At 52.5% G+C, this 25,642-nt stretch overlaps 1 protein-coding gene across 1 annotated transcript in view; it reads right to left on the reverse strand.

Annotated features, from left to right (window-relative positions):
* The window catches only part of DHX8 (DEAH-box helicase 8), a 53,950-nt gene that overhangs the window by 15,506 nt on the left and 12,802 nt on the right, over nucleotides 1-25,642 (reverse strand). The window contains exons 5-12 of the mRNA XM_077252081.1: nucleotides 23,368-23,453; nucleotides 22,074-22,183; nucleotides 16,518-16,838; nucleotides 16,255-16,399; nucleotides 15,626-15,829; nucleotides 4,605-4,692; nucleotides 4,385-4,482; nucleotides 4,133-4,280 (exon numbers count right to left, since the gene is read on the reverse strand). Of these exons, the coding sequence (XP_077108196.1) occupies nucleotides 4,133-4,280; nucleotides 4,385-4,482; nucleotides 4,605-4,692; nucleotides 15,626-15,829; nucleotides 16,255-16,399; nucleotides 16,518-16,838; nucleotides 22,074-22,183; nucleotides 23,368-23,453 (1,200 nt within the window). The remainder of the gene's footprint in view (nucleotides 1-4,132; nucleotides 4,281-4,384; nucleotides 4,483-4,604; nucleotides 4,693-15,625; nucleotides 15,830-16,254; nucleotides 16,400-16,517; nucleotides 16,839-22,073; nucleotides 22,184-23,367; nucleotides 23,454-25,642) is intronic.

Below are 25,642 nucleotides of genomic sequence, written 5' to 3' on the forward strand. Positions count from 1 at the left end.
CAGGGAGACCTGGAGACTGTGGGCACAGTCTAGACAAGAGGACCCTTTGATCAACAGATCGTCCATGTAGGGGATAACGAGGATCCCCCTGGAACGAAGGAGGGCCATGACCGCAGCCATGATTTTGGTGAAGACCCTGGGGGCAGACGCTAAACCGAAGGGGAGAGCCGTGAATTGGTAGTGATTGTCCCCGATAGCAAACCGAAGGAATCTCTGATGCCGTACGCAGATGGGGACATGAAGGTACGCATCTTGGATGTCGACCGAGCAGAGGAAATCCCCGGGTTCCATGGCGGTGATCACTGACCACAGGGATACCATTCTGAAGTGGCGAGGTCGGACGTGGCGGTTGAGAAGTTTCAAATCTAGGACAGGGCGAAGAGACCCGTCCTTCTTTGGGACTACAAAAAAGGTTAGAGTAAAACCCGGAAAAACGTTATTCGGAAGGAACGGGAACTACGACTCTGGCGGCGACCAGAGACGTTACGGCTTGAAGCAAGCCGGGTAAATGGGACGGTTGCTTTGGGGGACGAGAGAGAAAGAAGCGATTTTCTGGGAGGGTAGAAAATTCGATCTTGTACCCGGAGGTAATAATCTCTCTGACCCAGGCATCGCTGATCATTGACAGCCAGGTGTCTTTGAAGAGAAGAAGCCTGCCTCCCACCCTGGAAAGTCTCCCAGGTGGGGGCGACCCGTCACTTGGAACGGTATCTGTTGGAACGAGGTCCGGAAGACCTGGGAAGGCTGCAAACGGACGAAAGGGGCGAAATGTTCGAGGACCTTTTTGGGTTAAAGAAGCGCTTTGGCTTGGACTGGGGGAGAGAGGTACTCTTGCCCCCAGTCGCGCCTGAGATAATTTGATCCAGACGAGCACCAAAAAGCCTGGAACCTTGAAACGCCAAGTTAGTGAGAGACTTTTTGGAAATAGCATCTGCATTCCATGCTTTGAGCCAAAGAAAGCGGCGAATAGCGACAATGTTGCTGCTTGCTCTGGCTGAACAGGCTGCTGCATCTAGAGAGGCAGTGAGAAGGTATTTCCCTGCGTGGTTAATCTGGTCTGCGAGGTCAGCCAGCTCGGTAGGGGAGGCTGAAGCCAAAATGCCCCGATGGAGGATCTTGGCCCAGGCAGAGATGGCCTTAGCCACCCAGGTGGAAGCAAAACTGGGGCAGAGGGAAGCACCCGTTGCTTCGAAAGCTGACTTGGCCATAGCCTCAATTTGTCTGTCCGATGCGTCCTTAAGCGACGCGCCGTCCGGTAAGGAGAGAACCGTCTTGGAGGAAAGACGGGAGATCGGCGGATCGACGTTGGGAGCCTCAGCCCACTTGGAGAGAAGATCGGCGCTAAAGGGATAGAGCACGTCCAGATGTTTTCTACCCGAAAAACGTTTTTCAGGATGTTCCCAGTGTTTAGACAGGGTAGACTCAAACTCATCATGGGTAGGAAAGGAGCGAGAGGGACGTTTCACCCTCTTAAAGGAGACAGAGGAATCCTGGGAGGAAACCTCATCTTGTTTTAGTTTGAGGGTTTGCGAGATAGCCGAAATAAGACTATCTACGACAGCCTGCATGCTAGAAGTCTGGTCTGAATCGGAGTCAGAACCGGACTGGGAATCCACATCAGACCCAATGTCCTCCTCCGAGGAGGAGAATTGGGAGGAGGAGAGCAATTTGAGCACTGCGGAGGGACCCGGAGAACCAGACGAAGAGCCAGACAGAGTCCTCTTTCTAGAGCGGCTGGCTGATTTGTCTCCCTGTGGTTCAGGGTCAGGTGCGGCCGACTCGCCATGGGAGACGGTCGGAGCACTGGTGGCTGAAGGAAGCTGTGGAAGACGTTCAAGCGCCTGGACCAGGGAATGAGACACCTTAGTCAAATCAGAGACCGACTGCGAGATAGCAACGGCCCACTCAGGGGGAGGGAGAGCGCCCCCATCCCGAGAGTCAGAAGCTTCCTGCGGGGCAGACATGGCAGGAGGACTGCTGAACTGGCAGAGAGGCGACGACTGGCCTACTGACCACTTTATCTTACAACGAGCACAGGCGTAGTGAGTTATGGTAGGTTTGGTAAGGAAAGCTCCAGAAGAGTTGGACATAAGGATATTCTGCAGCACTATACTACAGAAAAGACTAAGGGGCCTACAGTGGTATGGATAATACCGAGGGAGGGGCCAAAAAAGCGTTGCAATCCTACCGCACCGCAGAGCAGAGATCTGTGTCCCCCAACGCACGATATCTCTTGTGCACGGAGCTGCTGAGGCAGGAAGTGCCAGCGGTGAAGAAGGGTCGGAGCTGTGCTGTGAGGAATAAGACAAGGCTCCTGATAGAGCCGCACCAAAAGGCAAGGGCATGCCTGAGATGTAAGAGCTCTCCTGAGTGGAGGAGGAAAAGAGCGCCGAAAAAGCGCGCCCGAGGAGGGGACGTGGACGCTGCAGCGGTGAAAGTGAAAGTAAAAACGGCCGGGACTCTGTGTGAGAGCGCTGTACATTGCTGCGGGGGGGAACGGCTGCTGAAGCGCTGGTACCTGCATGTTCCGGTTCCACAGGTAGAGGGAGAGAGGATCGTCCAGGGGCCCGATGAGAGAGGGGTCGCTGGAAACGGAATCCTTCGTCCAGAAGACGGCCTCGACCCCAAAGACAAGGGGGAGGGTCACCGCTGGTGACCACCGTCTTCCTCTCAACCCTCTCCGAGGAGAGGGGTGAGGGGGACTGTTTGGCAAGGACCGCCACCATAAAAACCCTGGAGCACCTGGGAGGGTGACAGGGGATAATGTCCTGCCGGCGGTCTGAGAGCTGCGATGCGGAAGACACCACACTGCTCGCTCAGCTGCCCTCCTGGGGAGGCAGAGTGAAAGATTGCACCCTGAATCCCTGAATGCTGTGATCTGAAAAAAGAAAAACCAAAACATTAATAAAAACAACAAAAACCTGTAAAGGAATCAAGGCTAGCAGCGGATCTGAAGATCCAGGTCTGCCTCCTACAGACACTAAGCACAAACTGAGGTACTTGGTGCCTGTCGGTGGGTGTATACTGCCAGGGAGGAGCCACGCCTTTTTTGCATAATGTCAGCCTCCTAGCAGCAGCAGCATACACCCATGGTTGTCCTGTGTCCCCCAATGAAGCGATAAAGAAATCCGTACACCTTTCCGCAGCGTGTGCACATAGCCTTAAGGTACCGTTACACTAAACGACTTACCAACGATCACGACCAGCGATACGACCTGGCCGTGATCGTTGGTAAGTCATTGTGTGGTCGCTGGGCAGACAGCTCTCTCCAGCGACCAACGATCAGGGGAACGACTTCGGCATCGTTGAAACTGTCTTCAACGATGCCGAAGTCCCCTGCAGCACCCGGGTAACCAGGGTAAACATCGGGTTACTAAGTGCAGGGCCGCGCTTAGTAAGAGCTTCCCTGCACTGAATGTGTCAGCGCCGGCAGTAACAGCGGTGACGTCACCGCTGTGCTCTGCTTTACGGCCGGCGCTGACACAGTCAGTGCAGGGAAGCTCTCGGCAGCAGCGCGTGCATTAGTAGCGCTCCTGCCGAAAGCAGTTTTAACCCTGTGGACGCCGGGGGACATGACAGACATCAGAATGTGAGTATGTACAGTTTTTTTTTAACTTTTACAATGGTAACCAGGGTAAATATCGGGTTACTAAGCACGGCCCTGCGCTTAGTAACCCGATATTTACCCTGGTTACAAGTGAACACATCGCCGATCCAGCGATGACAGCGGGTGATCAGCGACCAAAAAATGGTCCTGATCATTCCCCAATGACCAACGATCTCCCAGCAGGGGCCTGATCGTTGGTCGCTGTCACACATAACGAGATAGTTAGCGGGATCGTTGCTACGTCACCAAAAGCGTGACGTTGCAACAATATCGTTAACGATATCGTTATGTGTGACTCAGCCTTTAGTCTTCTAATGATAATCTCCTGCTTATAAAAAAAAAAAAAAAACTACACTAAGCAGCCCAGTAAGTGACACATTAGTGAAATCAGGGTCTCTTTTCCTACATTATGCTGCTCTCAGACTAGGCAGCAAAAACCTGGCGACAGATTTCATTTAATAATAAAGTCCTCTTTTCTATAACTGAGCTCGCAGCAAGCAAAAATACACAGAAGTGACTACAAACCATCAGGCAAAGGATCCACCCAGTGCTTGTTCAAGCCCATGGGGATGGAGTCCATTTCGGCCTCCCGCTGTGCTTGCTTCAATTCCCTTCTCTCCTTTGCCAAAGCGCTCTGCATCATGGCAGCTTGAGACAAGGAGCCATCAGGATTCTGGAATGAATAAATAAATAAAAGTTAATGGAATAGGATGTCTGGCACATGATGGGGGCATTGATGTTTGTCTCGCCAGTGGTTAAAGTGACAAGATTTCATACCTTTACTATTTTAATAGGGCTCATGTCCATACTCTGCTTTGTGTGCCCTCTCAGGAAAGGTGGTTCCTCTTCTACAAGCTCAATTTCCAAATCCTCATCTGTCCCAAAAGATAATAAGTTTTACTAAACACAGAAGATAACGGAAGAAGCAATACATTGCAGGAAGACAGCAAGGAATTCAATATCTGTAAAGAAAGAGCAAGGTACAGTGGTAACAAACCTTCCTCATCATCAACCTTGGGCAGAATGCCAGTCTCTTCATCAAAGTCAGGAAATTCTTCTTTAGAAAGGACATTGGCAGCAATCATCTGTGAAAAAGTAATGGAAATGGGGTGAATGTTCGCTTTAGATAAAGAAAAAATGGTATCAGTCATTTGCTCCCCTGTGCAATACTTTCCAGCAGTGATTTAGTGCACAATGATCTCATAAAAATATATAATTTATGTTAATATGGAGTGGTCACCCAGTGACAACCATGATAGATCCTGACAACCCAATAAAATGTGCAATGAGTACTGCAGGGCTAGAGTCCCCCTTACAGCAGCTTTCCACAGGCTATACGAAGTGGGTTTTCCTGATGGGACAACTCCTTCAAAGAACAGTGACCATCACCGATATCTAAGTATTTTCGGAATCTTTCTCTGCTTTATCCCTTGATAGCAAAAAGCTTTCCTGGAACACTGTTTTATAAGGAACTAGCTGTACTACTCGGCTTCGCCCGGGGTAATAACTGCTGTTAGCAAAATAGAATGTGTTAACAAAAATTTATTCTGCACAAAAAAACCACAAAACAAATAGATAGAAATGTAATTATTAAAAGGCAAAAACTAAGCTAATAGAAGCATTTTACAACATATATTTCAACACCAGAGATATTCCACACAGATTTAACTAAATTGGCCAAGTAATGTGAAGTAATCTTCTACTACTTATTCGAGAGCCTTTTGATAAACGACATTCTTAGTTTTTCCTTCAGGTGCAAAGACAAACAGATTTTTGGCTGTTCCAACTCTTGAACAGGCCACATAAAGTTGACCATGAGAAAAGCATGGAGATTGTAAATCTAAGCTAGCTGAAGAGCCCAGCGTTGCCTGGGCATAGTAAATGTCTGTGGTTAGTTATAGCACCTCACTTCTCTTATTTTCCCATCACGCCTCTCATTTTCCCCATCACATCTTTCATTTTGCCCCTCACATCTCTCATTTTCTCCCTCACACCTCTCATTTTCCCCCCTCACTCCTCTTATTTTCCCCCTCACTCCTCTCATTCCCCCCTAACACTTGTCATTTCGACCTCACATCTGTCATTTTCCGATCACTCCACTATTTTCCCTCACTCCTCTCATTTTGCACTCACACCTTTTCATTTTCACCTCACACCTCATTTTCACCTCAGTATATACATGTTTGTCATCTCCCTTATATATAGTATACACCTGTATGTCATCTCCTGTATATAGTATATACCTGTATGTCATCTCCCCTGTATATAGTATATACCTGCTGTGTGTCATCTCCCCTGTATATGGTATATACCTGTGTCATCTCCTCCTATATATAGTATATACCTGTATGTAATCTCCTCCTGTATATAGTATATACCTGTGTGTCATCTCACCTATATATAGTATATATCTGTGTGTCATCTCCTCCTGTATATAGCATATACCTGTATGTCATCTCCTCCTATACATAGCATATACCTGTATGTCATCTCCTCATGTATATACTATATACCTGTAGGTAATCTGCTCCTGTATATAGTATATACCTGTGTGTCATCTCCTTCTGTATATAGTATATACCTGTATGTCATCTCCTGCTGTATGTAGTATGTACCTGTATGTCATCTCCTCCTCTATATAGTATATACCTGTGTGTCATCTCTCCTGTATATAGTATATATCTGTGTGTCATCTCCTCCTGCATATAGTATATACCTGTGTGTCATCTCCCCTGTAAATAGTATATACCTGTGTGTCATCTCCTCCTGTATATAGTATATATCTGTATGTCATCTCCTCCTGTATTAGACCTCGTTCACACGTTATTTGGTCAGTATTTTTACCTCAGTATTAGTAAGCTAAATTGGCAGCCTGATAAATCCCCAGCCAACAGTAAGCCCACCCCCTGGCAGTATATATTAGCTCACACATACACATAATAGACTGGTCATGTGACTGACAGCTGCCGGATTCCTATATGGTACATTTGTTGCTCTTGTAGTTTGTCAGCTTATTAATCAGATTTTTATTTTTGAAGGATAATACCAGACTTGTGTGTGTTTTAGGGCGAGTTTCGTGTGTCAAGTTGTGTGTGTTGAGTTGCGTGTGGCGACATGCATGTAGCGACTTTTTGTGTGTCGAGTTGCATGTGACAGGTTAGTGTAGCAAGTTGTGTGCAGCAAGTTTTGCGCATGGCGAGTTTTGCGCGTGGCGAGTTTTATGTGTGGTGCCTTTTGAGTATGTGCAAGTTTTGTGTGAGGCAACTTTTGCATGTGTTGCAACTTTTGTGCATGTGGCAATTTTTCTGCGTGTGCAAGTTTTGCGTGTGGCGAGTTTTCCATGAGGTGAGTTTTGCACGTGTGGAGAGTTTTGCATGTGGAGAGTTTTGCGCGTGGCGAGTTTTGAGCGGCGACTTTTGTGTTTCAACTTTTATGTGGCGAGGTTGGTGTATGTGTGGTGAAATGTGCGCTGAGGGTGGTATATGTGTTCGAGCACGTGGTAGTGTGTGGCGCATTTTGTGTGTGTTCATATCCCCGTGGTGGTGTGGTGATTATCCCATGTCGGGGCCCCACCTTAGCAACTGTACAGTATATACTCTTTGGCGCCATCGCTCTCATTCTTTAAGTCCCCCTTGTTCACATCTGGCAGCTGTTAATTTGCCTCCAACACTTTTCCTTTCATTTTTTCCCCATTATGTAGATAGGGGCAAAATTGTTTGGTGAATTGGAAAGCGCGGGGTTAAAATTTCACCTCACAACATAGCTTTGACGCTCTCAGGGTCCAGACGTGTGACTGTGCAAAATTTTGTGCCTGTAGCTGCGACGCCTCCAACACTTTTCCTTTCACTTTTTCCCCATTATGTAGATAGGGGCAAAATTGTTTGGTGAATTGGAAAGCGCGGGGTTAAAATTTCACCTCACAATATAGCCTATGACGCTCTCGGGGTCCAGACGTGTGACTGTGCAAAATTTTGTGGCTGTAGCTGCAACGGTTCAGATGCCAATCCCGGACATACATACACACATACATACACACATTCAGCTTTATATCTAATATATAATTGCCTAGAATACTACTTCCTGCAATTTGTGCCAACTTCCGTGGCTTTGTCCGGAGCTAATGTCCGGAGCTAATGTCCGGAGCTAATGTCCGGAGCTAATGTCCGGAGCTAATGTCCGGAGCTAATGTCCGGAGCTAAGTGATGTCACCAGTGTCCTACACCCAGGCAGAGCACAGGGGCCCCAGGCAGCATATGGGGCCCCAGGCAGAGCACAGTGGCCCCAGGCAGAGCACAGGGGCCCCAGGCAGCATATGGGGCCCCAGGCAGAGCACAGTGGTCCCAGGCAGAGCACAGGGGCCCCAGGCAGGCTATGGGGCCCTAGGCAGAGCACAGTGGCCCCAGGCAGAGCACAGGGGCCCCAGGCAGCATATGGGGCCCCAGGCAGAGCACAGGGGCCCCAGGCAGCATATGGGGCCCCAGGCAGAGCACAGTGGCCCCAGGCAGACCACAGGGGCCCCAGGCAGAACATGGGGCCCCAGGCAGAGCACAGGGGCCCCAGGCAGAGCACAGGGGCCCCAGGCAGAGCACAGGGGCCCCAGGCAGCATATGGGGCCCCAGGCAGAGCACAGGGGCCCCAGGCAGCATATGGGGCCCCAGGCAGAGCACAGTGGCCCCAGGCAGAGCACAGGGGCCCCAGGCAGAACATGGGGCCCCAGGCAGAGCACAGGGGCCCCAGGCAGAGCACAGGGGCCCCAGGCAGCATATGGGGGCCCAGGCAGAGCACAGGGGCCCCAGGCAGCATATGGGGCCCCAGGCAGAGCACAGTGGCCCCGGGCAGCATATGGGGCCCCAGGCAGAGCACAGTGGCCCCAGGCAGAGCACAGGGGCCCCAGGCAGCATATGGGGCCCCAGGCAGAGCACAGTGGTCCCAGGCAGAGCACAGGGGCCCCAGGCAGCTTATGGGGCCCCAGGCAGAGCACAGTGGCCCCAGGCAGAACATGGGGCCCCAGGCAGAGCACAGTGGCCCCAGGCAGAGCACAGTGGCCCCAGGCAGAGCACAGGGGCCCCAGGCAGAGCACAGGGGCCCCAGGCAGCATATGGGGCCCCAGGCAGAGCACACACCAAATCGGAGGCCGAGGGGCCCCGCCAACCAAATCGGAGGCCGAGGGGCCCCGCCAACCAAATCGGAGGCCGAGGAGCCCTGCCCACCAAATCGAAGGCCGAGCGGCCCCGCCCACCAAAGCGGAGGCCGAGGGGCCCGGCCCAGCCCACCAAAGCGGAGGCTGAGGGGCCCCGCCCACCACATCGGAGGCTGAGGGGCCCCGCCCACCAAATCGGAGGCCGAGGGGCCCCGCCCACCAAATTGGAGGCCGAGGGTCCCCGCCCACCAAATTGGAGGCCGAGGGTCCCCGCCCACCAAATTGGAGGCCGAGGGTCCCCGCCCACCAAATCGGAGGCCGAGGGGCTTCGCCAACCAAATCGGAGGCCGAGGAGCCCCGCCCACCAAATCGAAGGCCGAGTGTCCCCGCCCACCAAAGCGGAGGCCGAGGGGCCTGGCCCCGCCCACCAAAGCGGAGGCCGAGGGGCCCCGCCCACCACATCGGAGGCCGAGGGTCCCCGCCCACCAAATCGGAGGCCGAGGGTCCCCGCCCACCAAATCGGAGGCCGAGGGTCCCCGCCCACCAAATCGGAGGCCGAGGGGCCCCACCAACCAAATCGGAGGCCGAGGGGCCCCGCCCACCAAATCGGAGGCCGAGGGGCCCCACCAACCAAATCGGAGGCCGAGGGGCCCCGCTCACCAAATCGGAGGCCGAGGGTCCCCGCCCACCAAATCGGAGGCCGAGGGGCCCCGCCAACCAAATCGGAGGCCGAGGGGCCCCGCCCACCAAATCGGAGGCCGAGGGTCCCCGCCCACCAAATCGGAGGCCGAGAGTCCCCGCCCACCAAATCGAGGATAAGGGGCCCCGCCAACCAAATCGGAGGCCGAGGGGCCCCGCCAACCAAATCGGAGGCCGAGGAGCCCCGCCCAACAAATCGAAGGCCGAGAGGCCCCGCCCACCAAAGCGGAGGCCGAGGGGCCCGGCCCCGCCCACCAAAGCGGAGGCCGAGGGGCCCCGACCACCACATCGGAGGCCGAGGGGCCCCGCCCACCAAATCGGAGGCCGAGGGTCCCCGCCCACGAGGGTCCCCACCCACCAAATCGGAGGCCGAGGGTCCCCGCCCACCAAATCGGAGGCCGAGGGGCCCCGCCCACCAAATCGGAGGCCGAGGGGCCCCGCCCACCAAATCGGAGGCCGAGGGTCCCCGCCCACCAAATCGGAGGCCGAGGGTCCCCGCCCACCAAATCGGAGGCCGAGGGTCCCCGCCCACCACATCGGAGGCCGATGGGCCCCGCCCACCAAATCGGAGGCCGAGGGTCCCCGCCCACCAAATCGGAGGCCGAGGGTCCCCACCCACCAAATCGGAGGCCGAGGGTCCCCGCCCACCAAATCGGAGGCCGAGGGTCCACACCAACCAAATCGGAGGCCGAGGGGCCCCGCCCACCAAATCGAAGGCCGAGGGGCCCCGCCCACCAAAGCGGAGGCCGAGGGTCCCCGCACACCAAATCGGAGGCAGAGGGACCCCGCCTACCAAATCGGAGGCCGAGGGTCCCCACCCACCAAATCGGAGGCCGAGGGTCCCCGCCCACCAAATCGGAGGCCGAGGGGCCCCGCCCACCAAATCGGAGGCCGAGGGGCCCCGCCCACCAAATCGGAGGCCGGGGGTCCCCACCCACCACATCGGAGGCCGAGGGGCCCCGCCCACCACATCGGAGGCCGATGGGCCCCGCCCACCAAATCGGAGGCCGAGGGTCCCCGACCACCAAATCGGAAGCCGAGGGTCCCCGACCACCAAATCGGTGGCCGAGGGTCCCCGCCCACCAAATCGGAGGCCGAGGGTCCACACCAACCAAATCGGAGTCCGAGGGGCCCCGCCCACCAAATCGAAGGCCGAGGGGCCCCGCCCACCAAAGCGGAGGCCGAGGGTCCCCGCACACCAAATCGGAGGCAGAGGGACCCCGCCCACCAAATCGGAGGCCGAGGGGCCCCGCCCACCAAAGCGGAGGCCGAGGGTCCCCGACCACCAAATCGGAGGCCGAGGGTCCCCGCCCACCAAATCGGAGGCCGAGGGTCCCCGCCCACCAAATCAGAGGCCGAGAGTCCCCGCCCACCAAATCGGAGGCCGAGGGGCCCCGCCAACCAAATCGGAGGCCGAGGGGCCCCGCCAACCAAATCGAAGGCCGAGCGGCCACGCCCACCAAAGCGGAGGCCGAGGGGCCCGGCCCCGCCCACCAAAGCGGAGGCCGAGGGGCCCCGACCACCACATCGGAGGCCGAGGAGCCCCGCCTACCAAATCAGAGGCCGAGGGTCCCCACCCACCAAATCGGAGGCCGAGGGTCCCCGCCCACCAAATCGGAGGCCGAGGGTCCCCGCCCACCAAATCGGAGGCCGAGGGGCCCCGCCCACCAAATCGAAGGCCGATGGGCCCCGCCCACCAAAGCGGAGGCCGAGGGTCCCCGCACACCAAATCTGAGGCAGAGGGACCCCGCCCACCAAATCGGAGGCCGAGGGGCCCCGCCCACCAAAGCGGAGGCCGAGGGTCCCCGCCCACCAAATCAGAGGCCGAGGGGCCCCGCCCACCAAAGCGGAGGCCGCGGGTCCCCGCCCACCAAATCGGAGGCCGAGGGTCCCCGCCCACCAAATCGGAGGCCGAGGGGCCCCGCCCACCACATCGGAGGCCGAGGGGCCCCGCCCACCAAATCGGAGGCCGAGGGTCCCCGCCCACCAAATCGGAGGCCGAGGGTCCCCACCCACCAAATCGGAGGCCGAGGGTCCCCGCCCACCAAATCGGAGGCCGAGGGTCCACACCAACCAAATCGGAGGCCGAGGGGCCCCGCCCACCAAATCGAAGGCCGAGGGGCCCCGCCCACCAAAGCGGAGGCCGAGGGTCCCCGCCCACCAAAGCGGAGGCAGAGGGACCCCGCCTACCAAATCGGAGGCCGAGGGTCCCCACCCACCAAATCGGAGGCCGAGGGTCCCCGCCCACCAAATTGGAGGCCGAGGGGCCCCGCCCACCAAATCGGAGGCCGGGGGTCCCCACCCACCACATCGGAGGCCGAGGGGCCCCGCCCACCACATCGGAGGCCGATGGGCCCCGCCCACCAAATCGGAGGCCGAGGGTCCCCGACCACCAAATCGGAAGCCGAGGGTCCCCGCCCACCAAATCGGTGGCCGAGGGTCCCCGCCCACCAAATCGGAGGCCGAGGGTCCACACCAACCAAATCGGAGTCCGAGGGGCCCCGCCCACCAAATCGAAGGCCGAGGGGCCCCGCCCACCAAAGCGGAGGCCGAGGGTCCCCGCACACCAAATCGGAGGCAGAGGGACCCCGCCCACCAAATCGGAGGCCGAGGGGCCCCGCCCACCAAAGCGGAGGCCGAGGGTCCCCGACCACCAAATCGGAGGCCGAGGGTCCCCGCCCACCAAATCGGAGGCCGAGGGTCCCCGCCCACCAAATCGGAGGCCGAGGGTCCCCGCCCACCAAATCGGAGGCCGAGAGTCCCCGCCCACCAAATCGGAGGCCGAGGGGCCCCGCCAACCAAATCGGAGGCCGAGGGGCCCCGCCAACCAAATCGGAGGCCGAGGAGCCCCGCCCACCAAATCGAAGGCCGAGCGGCCACGCCCACCAAAGCGGAGGCCGAGGGGCCCGGCCCCGCCCACCAAAGCGGAGGCCGAGGGGCCCCGACCACCACATTGGAGGCCGAGGAGCCCCACCTACCAAATCAGAGGCCGAGGGTCCCCACCCACCAAATCGGAGGCCGAGGGTCCCCGCCCACCAAATCGGAGGCCGAGGGTCCTCGCCCACCAAATCGGAGGCCGAGGGTCCCCGCCCACCAAATTGGAGGCCGAGGGTCCCCGCCCACCAAATCGGAGGCCGAGGGTCCCCACCCACCAAATCGGAGGCCGAGGGTCCCTGCCCACCAAATCGGAGGCCGAGGGGCCCCGCCAACCAAATCGGAGGCCGAGGGGCCCCGCCCACCAAATCGGAGGCCGAGGGTCCCCGCCCACCAAATCGGAGGATAAGGGGCCCCGCCTACCAAATCGGAGGCCGAGGGGCCCCACCAACCAAATCGGAGGCCGAGGAGCCCCGCCCACCAAATCGAAGGCCGAGCGGCCCCGCCCACCAAAGCGGAGGCAGAGGGACCCCGCCCACCAAATCGGAGGCCGTAAGGGCCCCGCCAACCAAATCGGAGGCCGAGGGTCCCCGCCCACCAAATTATTCTTACATTTGAATAAATAAAGTATATATGGATTCTAGACTCCCGATTCTTTAGAATCGGGCTGCCATCTAGTCTAATATATAATTGCCTAGAATACTACTTCCTGCAATTTGTGCCAACTTCCGTGGCTTTGTCCGGAGCTAATGTCCGGAGCTAATGTCCGGAGCTAAGTGACGTCACCAGTGTCCTACACCCAGGCAGAGCACAGGGGCCCCAGGCAGCATATGGGGCCCCAGGCAGAGCACAGTGGCCCCAGGCAGAGCACAGGGGCCCCAGGCAGCATATGGGGCCCCAGGCAGAGCACAGTGGTCCCAGGCAGAGCACAGGGGCCCCAGGCAGCCTATGGGGCCCCAGGCAGAGCACAGTGGCCCCAGGCAGAGCACAGGGGCCCCAGGCAGCATATGGGGCCCCAGGCAGAGCACAGGGGCCCCAGGCAGAGCACAGGGGCCCCAGGCAGAGCACAGGGGCCCCAGGCAGAGCACAGGGGCCTCAGGCAGCATATGGGGCCCCAGGCAGAGCACAGGGGCCCCAGGCAGAGCACAGGGGCCCCAGGCAGCGCACAGGGGCCCCAGGCAGCATATGGGGCCCCAGGCAGAGCACAGGGGCCCCAGGCAGCACAGTGGCCCCAGGCAGAGCACAGGGGCCCCAGGCAGAGCACAGGGGCCCCAGGCAGCATATGGGGCCCCAGGCAGCATATGGGGCCCCAGGCAGAGCACAGGGGCCCCAGGCAGCATATGGGGCCCCAGGCAGAGCACAGTGGCCCCAGGCAGCATATGGGGCCCCAGGCAGAGCACAGGGGCCCCAGGCAGCATATGGGGCCCCAGGCAGAGCACAGTGGTCCCAGGCAGCTTATGGGGCCCCAGGCAGAGCACAGGGGCCCCAGGCAGAGCACAGGGGCCCCAGGCAGAGCACAGGGGCCCCAGGCAGCATATGGGGCCCCAGGCAGAGCACAGGGGCCCCAGGCAGCATATGGGGCCCCAGGCAGAGCACAGGGGCCCCAGGCAGCATATGGGGCCCCAGGCAGAGCACAGGGGCCCCAGGCAGCATATGGGGCCCCAGGCAGAGCACAGTGGCCCCAGGCAGAGCACACACCAAATCGGAGGCCGAGGGGCCCCGCCAACCAAATCGGAGGCCGAGGGTCCCCGCCCACCAAATCGGAGGCCGAGGGTCCCCGCCTACCAAATCGGAGGCCGGGGGTCCCCGCCCTCCAAATCGGAGGCCGAGGGGCCCCGCCCACCACATCGGAGGCCGAGGGGCCCCGCCCACCACATCGGAGGCCTAGGGGCCCCGCCCACCACATCGGAGGCCGAGGGTCCACACCAACCAAATCGGAGGCCGAGGGGCCCCGCCCACCAAATCGAAGGCCGAGGGGCCCCGCCCACCAAAGCGGAGGCCGAGGGTCCCCGCCCACCAAAGCGGAGGCCGAGGGTCCCCGACCACCAAATCGGAGGCCGAGGGTCCCCGCCCACCAAATCGGAGGCCGAGGGTCCCCGCCCACCAAATCGGAGGCCGAGGGTCCCCGCCCACCAAATCGGAGGCCGAGAGTCCCCGCCCACCAAATCGGAGGCCGAGGGGCCCCGCCAACCAAATCGGAGGCCGAGGGGCCCCGCCAACCAAATCGGAGGCCGAGGAGCCCCGCCCACCAAATCGAAAGCCGAGCGGCCCCGCCCACCAAAGCGGAGGCCGAGGGGCCCGGCCCCACCCACCACAGCGGAGGCCGAGGGGCCCCGCCCACCACATCGGAGGCCGAGGGTCCCCACCCACCAAATCGGAGGCCGAGGGTCCCCGCCCACCAAATCGGAGGCCGAGGGGCCCCGCCCACCAAATCGGAGGCCGAGGGGCCCCGCCCACCAAATCGGAGGCCGAGGGGCCCCGCCCACCAAATCGGAGGCCGAGGGGCCCCGCCCACCAAATCGGAGGCCGAGGGGCCCCGCCCACCAAATCGGAGGCCGAGGGGCCCCGCCCACCAAATCGGAGGCCGAGGGGCCCCACCAACCAAATCGGAGGCCGAGGGGCCCCGCCCACCAAATCGGAGGCCAAGGGGCCCCGCCCACCAAATCGGAGGCCGAGGGGCCCCGCCCACCAAATCGGAGGCCGAGGGGCCCCGCCCACCAAATCGGAGGCCGAGGGGCCCCGCCCACCAAATCGGAGGCCGAAGGGCCCTGCCCACCAAATCGGAGGCCGAGGGTCCCCGCCCACCAAATCGGAGGATAAGGGGCCCCGCCTACCAAATCGGAGGCCGAGGGTCCCCGCCCACCAAATCGGAGGATAAGGGGCCCCGCCCACCAAATCGGAGGCCGAGGAGCCCCGCCCACCAAATCGAAGGCCGAGCGGCCCCGCCCACCAAAGCGGAGGCAGAGGGACCCCGCCCACCAAATCGGAGGCCGTGGGGCCCCGCCAACCAAATCGGAGGCCGAGGGTCCCCACCCACCAAATTATTCTTACATTTGAATAAATAAAGTATATATGGATTCTAGACTCCCGATTCTTTAGAATCAGGCTGCCATCTAGTATTAGATAAAGCTGTACAGTACTGAAGAAAATATGGATGTGGCCCGACTGCCCAGAGGAAACCAAGCACTATCATGGCGGAGACATCATTATCACACAATTCTTTATCTCATCTGGATAATTTCTTCAACATGCTATATACTTCTAGAACAACTCAACACTACCAAAACAACTGTATTGTAGTGCACCTGCTTAATCTCCCACTTTTCCGGGTCTGAAATCTTGGTGAGACGTTTTCGTTCTAGGGTGTCATCTTCAACCTCTGGGGCGTTTACTAGTGAAAGGTGGCTAGGTCTGTCTGGGTTCCTCATGGAAGCCTCCTCATTGTTCTCCCCAACCAGGTTCCTCCTTCTGTTAGGGTTCTGATCTTCTCCAGTGTCTTGATCTACGTCCTGCAGTCAAGTAGTAAAATATTACTGCCATGCAATAAAGCAGATATTAGAAAGGAGACATGATTAGGAATTAATTCTTATCCTTTTTACTCAAATTAGTTTTTGATTTAGCCGATATCTAAAAGGTAACACTAAAGTATTATTGCCAACAGTGAAAGTTCTTTCTCATCAAAAGGGGTTTTGAAAGGTTCCCTAGTAAAGGAGAATTGGTCATGTATGTACCAAGCGGTGAATGGACAAACAGGACTCTGCTTTTTCCAGCAGCCCATTAGAAGATGAATGAGTGGTGGAGTACCTGCGTGGCCATTGCTCTATTAAGATGAGTCTTTTCTACAAATAAATGGATATTCCCAATATGAAAATGATCATATAAGTTGGAGGCCTAAAACTATACCCCAAAACAACAGGTGTTCATTTATACTCACCTTCATACTTAGGCTGGTTTTGCACCCAGTGAAGGAAAGCACCTTGATTTTTACTCTTTGACCTTTGCTGACGACATCAGCCACATTTGCTACACGTCCTTCTCTTCTTAGCTCTGATATATGGACCAAGCCCTCCCAGCGTTTCCTGGACAAACAGATGGTCTATTATTTCTAGCGCTAAATTAACGAACAATCAATAAATAAAATGCAAGGACAATTGCAGTCCAGTCATCTGAGTTCAACAGAGAATCCCAGAATCTCACCTCAGGCCCTCCAACTGAACAAAACAGCCAAACTGCATGATACTGGTGACCTTTCCGTTATAGATATCCCCAATAGATGGCTCTTCTGGAGGGGGCCTGTCAACGTGCTTTTCCCTCCAGCGCTCATCGTTCTTTTCAGACCGCTGGTTTCGGCTTGTGTGTTCCTCCTTAACAGGGCTCCGGTATCGATTCTTGAGTGGGCTGCGACTCCTTGACCTGGGTCTCCCCGATTTCTTCCTATCTCTGGATCTTGAGCGGGATCTGTGCCTGTGCTTTCGACTCCTCTCTCGGCTTCTACTGCGGCTTCTTTTCTTCTTATCCCTAGTACAATAAATGTTGAGATTAAGGACAATAATGAGCTACTTAATGTCCAATTAGTTTCTGAGAAAGCTGGGTAACCATCACTAGTGATCACTCCTAATGGTCATCTGCCACATCCCTTTAAAATGTCACTCAACATGATCGTATAGTGGGTATACTTACTGGTCACTGTTATAGCTTCACCTCTGGGAGTATCCAGACTCATACTAATAATGTCATAATCATATACACTACTCATAAAAAGTTAGGGATATTTGGCTTTTGGGTGAAACTTCAGGGTGATCCTAAAATGCACTCTAACCTTTTCAGGTGAACGCAACGTTCACTAAACTTTTCAACGCACATGTCCAAGTGTTCAATGTTTCAGTACTTTTTGTACAACCTGCTGTTCTCTAACAAGGAGCTTACTGGCAAAATTCACAACAGGTGTTTGATCCATGAATCGGCCAATAAATTTCGGGGTTCCATTAGAATTGGTAGTAAACAGTCCTCCTCATCATGCTGCTCACATTTTGATATCATGAGACCAAGACGACATCTAACAATTGATCACCCGTACCTCGCCATTGCAAGGCTGTAGGATGTTCCAGAAGTGGCCACTGAGCATAGAGTGTCAGAGTGCCATCAGCAGGTAGCAACAGAGAAAGAGAGAGACTGGAAGAGTCACAGAAAGGCAGAGAAATGGACGTCCTTTGGCCATATCCCACACTGATGACCGCTTCATTGTTAATAATGCCCTTCGGAACCGGATGATGAATGAGGGAGGCGAGAGGCACCCAAGTGTCACGTCAGACCATTTAACGGAGGCGAGAGGCACCCAAGTGTCACGTCAGACCATTTGAAACCGTTTACATCAGTGTGGTCTACGTGTTAGATGACCTGCAAAAGGTACCTGGCCACATCACCAGGCACAGGCATCATTGGACCCGATGAAGCGGTAACACGCGAAACGGCCGTCATCCTTTCCAGTACTCCCCGCATTCCTCCATAAGCCCGAATCCCGCACTCAAATGCCTGCACCATTGGTGAAATAAAGGATTTTTAAGAAATACTGCAAACGTGGTGAGTGCTGTATTTTTTCTTTTGTCAAGCATTAGACATGTTTATTCTGTGCTGAGCACCACAAACCGTTTGCATAGCTGATAATATTCAGTTAAATAAAAGGCCATTTCACTTCTATTATGGACTCATTCCATCTCTAGTGCAGTTCACTTTTCTCTTGTATGGACTGACAGGCATCATTGTCTTGCACGGGCCAGTGAGTATCTACGCTGGATAAGGGACCAATGGACCTCAGTTTGTTCAATGATGAAAGTTGATCCATACTGAGCAGAACTGATGGCTCTTGATGTTGGAGACGTCAAGGAAAGTGCTACTGTTGTCACCAGAAGAGCCTTTGGTGGTGGTAGTGGGCAGGTGTGCCTAGTCAAAACACAACTGCCCTACACTTTGTGAATGGCACAGGGACAAGCCCCTACTACATGAATAGCCTCATTAATCGAATCATTGTGGCTCTGCATAAACAGGCCTAATTTAATCTCCATGGACGACAATGCTCCAGCTCATTGAGGTCGCATCTATAGGGAATGACTGCTGGAGATACGGGTAACTCAAATGGAGTGCGTCAACGTGTAGGAGGATCGTAGCCCTGTACCCCAGAACCTCAAATGACATGAGGGCCGTCCTTCAAGAAGAGTAGGGTGCCATGCCTCAGCAGACAATAAATCGACTTGTGAACAGGATGAGAGGTCGTTATCAAGCTGTAATTGACGCTCAAAGCCACAAGTTATGGAGACATTGACATTTTCTGGGGGGGTGTATGCCCACCATTGTTGTTGGCTTTTTCTTCCTCTTTTCATAAATTGTTTGAGATGAGGAAGTCACCATTGCATGCGTCTACTTAAATGCCCTACTTTCAAGATAAAAGGTCACTGTAGCTTTTTGTGGATAGTGTAATATGATAAGATGGCAGTTTAGCTTGTTGGGCTGGAAATTGAGGCTGTAGCTACACAGTTGTGGGAATACAATGGCATGTAAAAGTTCGGTTCTTCCATGGTCCAAAGGGTAACGTTTCTCCTTGAGAGTAGTATATTCAGCATGCCGAGATGAGCAGACTTTACGCTCCAATGCACCCCTGGGAAATATGCAAATTGTCTCTTCAGAGAGGAAGAGGACGAGAACTCTAGTGCCACCTATAGGAAGTAGCAATCCTGGTCAAAATTACTGTTTTTGTGAACAGTTCAGCAAGTTGAAGATGAAACGATCTCTAAAAAGGTCTAAAGTTCACCCCTTTTTTTGTGCGTTTTAGTTTTTCACTCCCCTCCTTCCCAGAGCCAAAACTTAATTTTTCCATCAATATGGCCGTGTGAGGGCTTGTGTTTTTTTACATGACGAGTTGTACGACACCATTGGTTTTACCATATAGTGTACCGGAAAACGGGAAAGAAATTCCAAGTGCGGTGAAATTGAAAATAAAGTGCAATTCCACTATTGGTTTGTGGTTTTTTTTTTTTACTATGTTCACGAAATGCTAAAACTGACTTGCCATTATGATTCTGCAAGTATTTTCGTGTCTGCAGATGCCAAACATGTCTAGGTTCTTTTATTTAAGTGTGTCAAAATTTTTTTATATATATCCAAAGTTTATAAAAACAAACAAAACAAAATATTTTCTGAGATGGCATTTTATTTTTTCAGTGCCAAGCCGATATTTTATTTATACCATTTTGGGGTGGATACGAAGTTTTGATTGCCTGTTATTGCATTTTATAGTAATAAAAAAATATTTATAGTAATTCTAGCGTTTTGACGTTTTTTTCTGGTTACGCAGTTTACCGATCGGATTAATTTTGTTTATATTTTGATAGATCGGGCGTTTCTGAACGCAGCGATTCAAAATGAAATAAATAAAAAATTCACACACTTGGTAACTTCCATATTTTTTAAAAAAAATATATAGAATTTTTTACTTTTTATTTGCTTCAAGGAGACTTGAAGCACTCATAGCAGATCTGCAATGACAAGCACGGGGTCTCCTGCAGACCCCTGGTTGTCAAGCCAAGCCATTGGCGCCACGCGATCATGTGACAGGGGTGCCGATGGGCGGGGTTTGCGACAGTGGTTTGTAACAGAGATTGACAGCGGCATTTAACATGTTAACAGCCGTGGCTATTAAGGGCACATGACATCTGATCAAATCAGCTGTCAGTACCTGAAAAGATGTGGGTCAGCGCAGGAACCAACATCAATGGGGGATACACGACCTATGAAATACTTATACATCATAGGTCGTGAAGGCATTAATGAAGACACTTTCTTTTGCCTAAAAAACAAAAAGGTAAACAATTTTTTTATTTTATCTTTTACATTTTAAAAATTACAAAAGTGAAAATGGGCAGATGCAAAAGCTTTTTGTAGCCAGCCAAGAGTATTTCAATTCTTATTTGAGTTCTTTCAGTTCTGTGAGATTCATGGTTCGTCTTGCATGCACTGCTATTTTGTGGTCTAGCCACAAATTTTCAATGATGTTCAGATCAGGGGACTGTGAGGGCCATTGTAAAACCGTCAGCTTGAGCCATTTGAGGTAGTCAATTAGGATCATTACTCATTTGTAGAAGCCATCCTCTTTTCAACATCAGCTTTTTTACAGATGGTGTTATGTTTGCATCAAGAATTTGTTGAAATTTCTTTGAATCCATTCTTCTCTTTATCCGTCAAATGTTTCCCATGCCATTGGCTGCAACACAACCCCAAAGCATGATTGATCCACCGCCATGCTTAATGGTTGGCGAGATGCCCTTTTCCCGAAATTCTGTGCCCTTTTTTCTCCACACATACTTTTGATAATTGTGGCCAAAGAGTTCTATTTTAACCTGATTGGTCTACAGGACTTGTTTCCAAAATGCATCAGGATTGTTTAGATGTTCTATTACATACTTCTGATGCTGAATTTTATGGTGAGGACGCAGGAGAGGTTTTTTTCTGACGACTCTTCCATGAAGACCATATTTGTGCAGGTGTCTCTGGGCAGTAGAATGATGTACCACAACTCCAGTGTCTGCTAAGCCTTTCTAAAAGTCTTTTGCACTGAAGCAGGGGGTTCTGGTTTTCCTCTCTTGCAATCCTACAAGCAGCTCTCAATGAAATTTTGCTTGGTCTTTCAGACCTTATCTTGACCTCAAGTTCCTGTTAACTGCCATTTCTTCAATTACATTTCGATAGGGCAACTTGAAACCACTTTGCTATCTTCTTATAGGCCTCTCCTGCTTTGTGGGCCTCCACCATTTTCAGTGTGCTAGGCAACTGCTTAGAAGAACCCATGGCTGCTGTTTTTTGGCACAAGGTTAGAAGAGGCTGGGTTGTTTTTTTTATAAAGCAGGGAAATTTGCATCACCTGCCCTTTCCCAACGATGATAGTGAACAAGCCATAATGTATCCATAATGTATCATCTTTAATTTTAGGCCTTTTAAAGATCATTTCATCTTCAACTTGCTTAACTGTTCAAAATAACAGTCGTTTTGATCAGGGGGTGCTCAAACTTTTACATGATACTGTAAATCCCTGAAATCCACCAATACCATGTCAAAGAACTCAGCTGAACAACCAAACAGGTTTACGCTCTCTAAACCACCCCTTCTATATGGTTTGGTGTAGTGTAGAAGGCCATGATAAAATCGCCTTCTTCCTGGAAGTATGAAAAGCTTTGCTTCTATCTACTGGATAAAGCTGCTTGAGAGAATGCAAAAGTGGTGTACAGCCATCATCAGTAAAAGGGGGGACTTTGAGAAATCTGAGGATTAACATATTTTTTGGCTTATTTGCTCTTTGTTTCCATATGTGTGCTCTTGCGATTTTTACCAGCTTCAGTCTGAATCTACAATGTGCACATTACTATAAGAACAAGGACATATTTTTGACAGATACTACATGATTGTGGGGTTTCCAACCACTGGGACCTCCACTAATCACAAGAATGGGAATTCGGTGTCCCTGTGTGAATGGAACAGTATTGCACATGTATGGCCACTATTCCATTCATGTCTATGGAACTTGAAGAAAATCTCTCCCTATTATGCAGTGATCATGTATGGGCACTACCAGTACATCTACAGAAAGCACTTTGGGACCACGCGATCATACACTTATCACCCATCTTATTCATTTATTTTTTAATAAAGGTTTGTGGGCTACCCTTTTAATCTTCTCTAGCTAGTCATTTTTCAGCTGATACTTACTTGTGCTTACTGCTCCTCTCTTTCACCTTGCTCTCCATACTTGGCTTTAATGCATCAAGTTGTTCCAAGACATCTGCAGCCACCTTCACATCCTCTGGGTCCAGCATGGTCTGTACAGATGAAACAAATGTTCTCTTGAAAATATGTTGTAAAGAAACTTTTCCAAACAGCCAATCCCTGGTGTTTTATATGAGAGATATGTGACAGATGCAGGGGGCTTCTGTAGGATAGTAGGGGCTCTGCTGATCCTCCCAGGATGATGGCAATCCTGGGTAATCAGGTGTTCGGTCCAGCTGTTTGGAGCTGAATATGGCTGTAAAGGTGACAAAGTAACATGACTGCTGAGAGACAAGGTTGACATAGGATGATCGGTGCCAGTCTCTAGGTAAGAATAAAGGGTTTTTTATTTTATGGTGGACACTTTAGCTGTTAAGAAGGGGTTGTCCACCGAAAAGGGATCCAGTCATCAGGATTTCACCCTTCAAACTTACATGCACATGTAGCTCTTTCAATGACAGGTCCAGTAATACCTTGATATGGCCAGTCCATCCCTCAGTTACTGAGAAATCAGTGTTTTAATTGATATGCTAATGAGGCTGAAAAACTATCTGTAGAGCCTCCTAGATGACTGGTGACTCCTTTTTAGGAAGTCAAACAGCCTGAAGGCAATCACGGATGGAGGGGGGAGGAGTTGAAGCTGGGTGTAGGGTGGGGGAAGAAGAGCTGGAGTGACAGAGGCTTCAGATCTACATATGGTTCTTTTGTCTCATTTGCAGATCAATTCAAACGCTGATTTCTCAGTAACAGACTGGCCATGTAAAGATATTGCTGCACTTGGGCTACATGCGCATATCAATAGCTTGGAGGTGAAATTAGATATTTAGGATATTCAAAAACGATCTGCTCATGTTCCCAAGAATGGTGCCACCCTTTTGTTTGGGCCTTGTCTGGTACATCAGAAAAAAAAAGATACAATACCGCATACTATTTCTGAAATGATATCTGGTAATTCAGCTTTTCTGTTGTAAAACCAGATTTGGCCAGGGCAAAAAATGTGGCTAATATAAGAGGAAACCATTTTTTTTTTTTTTAAATAGAAGCAAACCCCTTTAAGCCACCTTCCATTGGCACAGATCCAGGTGAAACAAAGGACTGCACGGAGAATAGAGAGCACTGGGGTGCATGCCATAAATCACTCCATGCCCTGCGCCCACCTTGATATTCACTCCACACAAACAATCCCTTTAACAGGAGCTCATTATATGAGTGAACACAATAATACATATGTAATTACCCGAACACTGGGATTGTCTGGTCTGCAAAGTGCTGGAAACAAATCTTTCATCTTCTCTTTTTCAGATTTGGGCTTTAAATTAGCTTCTTTAACAAAGAGAAACAAAAATATGACTATTAGATATTATAAATATCCACATTATTTTATATAATAAAAGTGTTTGTTCTTGACCCATACACTGATGAATACAAGATTGTGGGGGGTCCGTCACCCTACACTCCCACTCATCAGCTGACATCTATTCCAAGTACTGCTTTTAACAGCCAATTTGGGAGCATTACCCTGAATGGGAGGTAGTACTCGGCAGCACCAACTAGACAGCAAGAAAGCGGTGGTGCTCCACCCTGTACATTACCCACAGAAGGAGCAGTTAACAGCTGATTCCGGGGGTACAGGGTGTTGGGCCAATCTCATGTGGATGACCTATTCTAAAGGTCCTGAAAGCCACTTTAGCCAAAAGGTATAAATGGAGAGAACACAAACATGTCAGGAATAGGACAAGCAGAAAGCTGCAACATTTAAAGGGAATCTGTCACCTACTTTCTTGCATATAAGTTGCGGCCACCGCCATCAGGGGCTTATCTACAGCATTCTGTAAAGCTGTAGATAAGCCCCCGATGTAACTGGAAAGATAAGAAAAAAATATAGCTCTTACCGATAACGGTATTTCTCTGAGCCCATGACGGCACCACGGAGAGAGGGGATCCGCCCACCAAGGACAGGAAACCTACAGATAAAAAGGGCGGTACCACTCTCCCGCATCAGTTGTTTACTAGAGAACAATGGGAGACTATGGAACAGCTTATTAGTTTCAATATTACTTAACTTAATTGAGATACCGCGTGACCTATCATAAAATAAACTATGGCACTATATTAATGTGCACAACCATGAGTGAAGGGAGGGAGTGTACAGGTGCCGTCATGGGCTCAGAGAAATACCGTTATCGGTAAGAACTATATTTTTCTCTGTCGCCCATGACGGCACCACGGAGAGATTTCATAGATTTGTACATTCAGGGAGGGACCACCGCTTCCAGAACCCTTTACCGAAAGTAAGGTCCGAAGAGGAGATAAGGTCCAATCTATAGTGCCTATAGAATGTGGAAGGTGATGACCAAGTAGCAGCTCTACATATCTGGTCAATCGAAGCTCCGGCCTTCTCGCCCAAGAAGCTGCCACTGCTCTCGTTGAGTGAGCCTTGACCTCCCCGGAAATAGACATTCCACTTGATGAGTATGATAGGCTGATAGCATCTGTGATCCATCTCGCCAGAGTAGCTTTGGAGGCTTTTTTCCCCTTCCAGGGATCCTGAAAGCACACAAAAAGAGAGGCATCCTCCCTATTCTCTCTGGTGGCTTCTAAGTACTACGTGAAGCATCTCCTGACATCTAGTGTATGCAATGATTCCTCCTCCCTATTTTTAGGGTTAAGACAAAAGGAGGGAAGAGATATCTCTTGAGTTCTGTGGAACCGGGATGCCACCTTCGGGAGGTATGCAGGATCTATTTTGAGAGTAACCCTATTCTCTAAAAACAGTGTATGAGGAGGGTTAGAAGGTAGTGCCTGTATGTCGCTTATTCTACGAGCAGATGAAAGGGCGACGAACAGGGATGTTTTGAGGGATAGGAGTTTTAATGGGATATCCTCTAAGGGTTTGAAGGGCGGTTTAGACAGGGTTTTAAGGACCAAAAATAAATCCCATTGAAGGGAACTTTTACTGGAAGTGGCCTCGAACTACCTGCTGCCCTGATAAACCTGGGAACCCACCGATTCATAAAGTGATGTTTTAAGGGACAGATTCCCAGAGAAACCTCTGACCGGGGTTCAAAAGGAGGTTTGGATAGGGATATAAGATCCAAGTTTAAATTCCAAGGAGGAGTAAACCGAGAGGGGATGGGTCTAGACCTGGCCAACGCTTTGATGAACCTGGATATCCCCGATACCCAGCCGGGTCGGAATTGTACAGGGCCCTTAAAGCCAAGACTTGAACTTTTAAAGTATTTGTGGCTAGCCCCTATTCCAATTCCTTGCAGAAACTCTTAGACAGCTGTTATTGGAAACTCCCTCTTCTAACTTGGAACCTGAAAGGTGGTTCCTATATGGTCTACTCCACTCCTGGAAACATTCACAATCAATATTATGGCTAATATTCTGAGGAGATGCACCAGAGAAGTCTGGGTGACCAGCCTTTTGACCATTTCCACATATTAGGCCTCAGAGTACCGGCCCCCGACCACCTGCTCTATATTTCCACGAGGAGGGGACTTGGAGAA

The sequence above is a fragment of the Ranitomeya variabilis genome, chromosome 4 (assembly GCF_051348905.1).
Source record: "Ranitomeya variabilis isolate aRanVar5 chromosome 4, aRanVar5.hap1, whole genome shotgun sequence".
Taxonomy (NCBI): Eukaryota; Metazoa; Chordata; class Amphibia; order Anura; family Dendrobatidae; genus Ranitomeya; species Ranitomeya variabilis.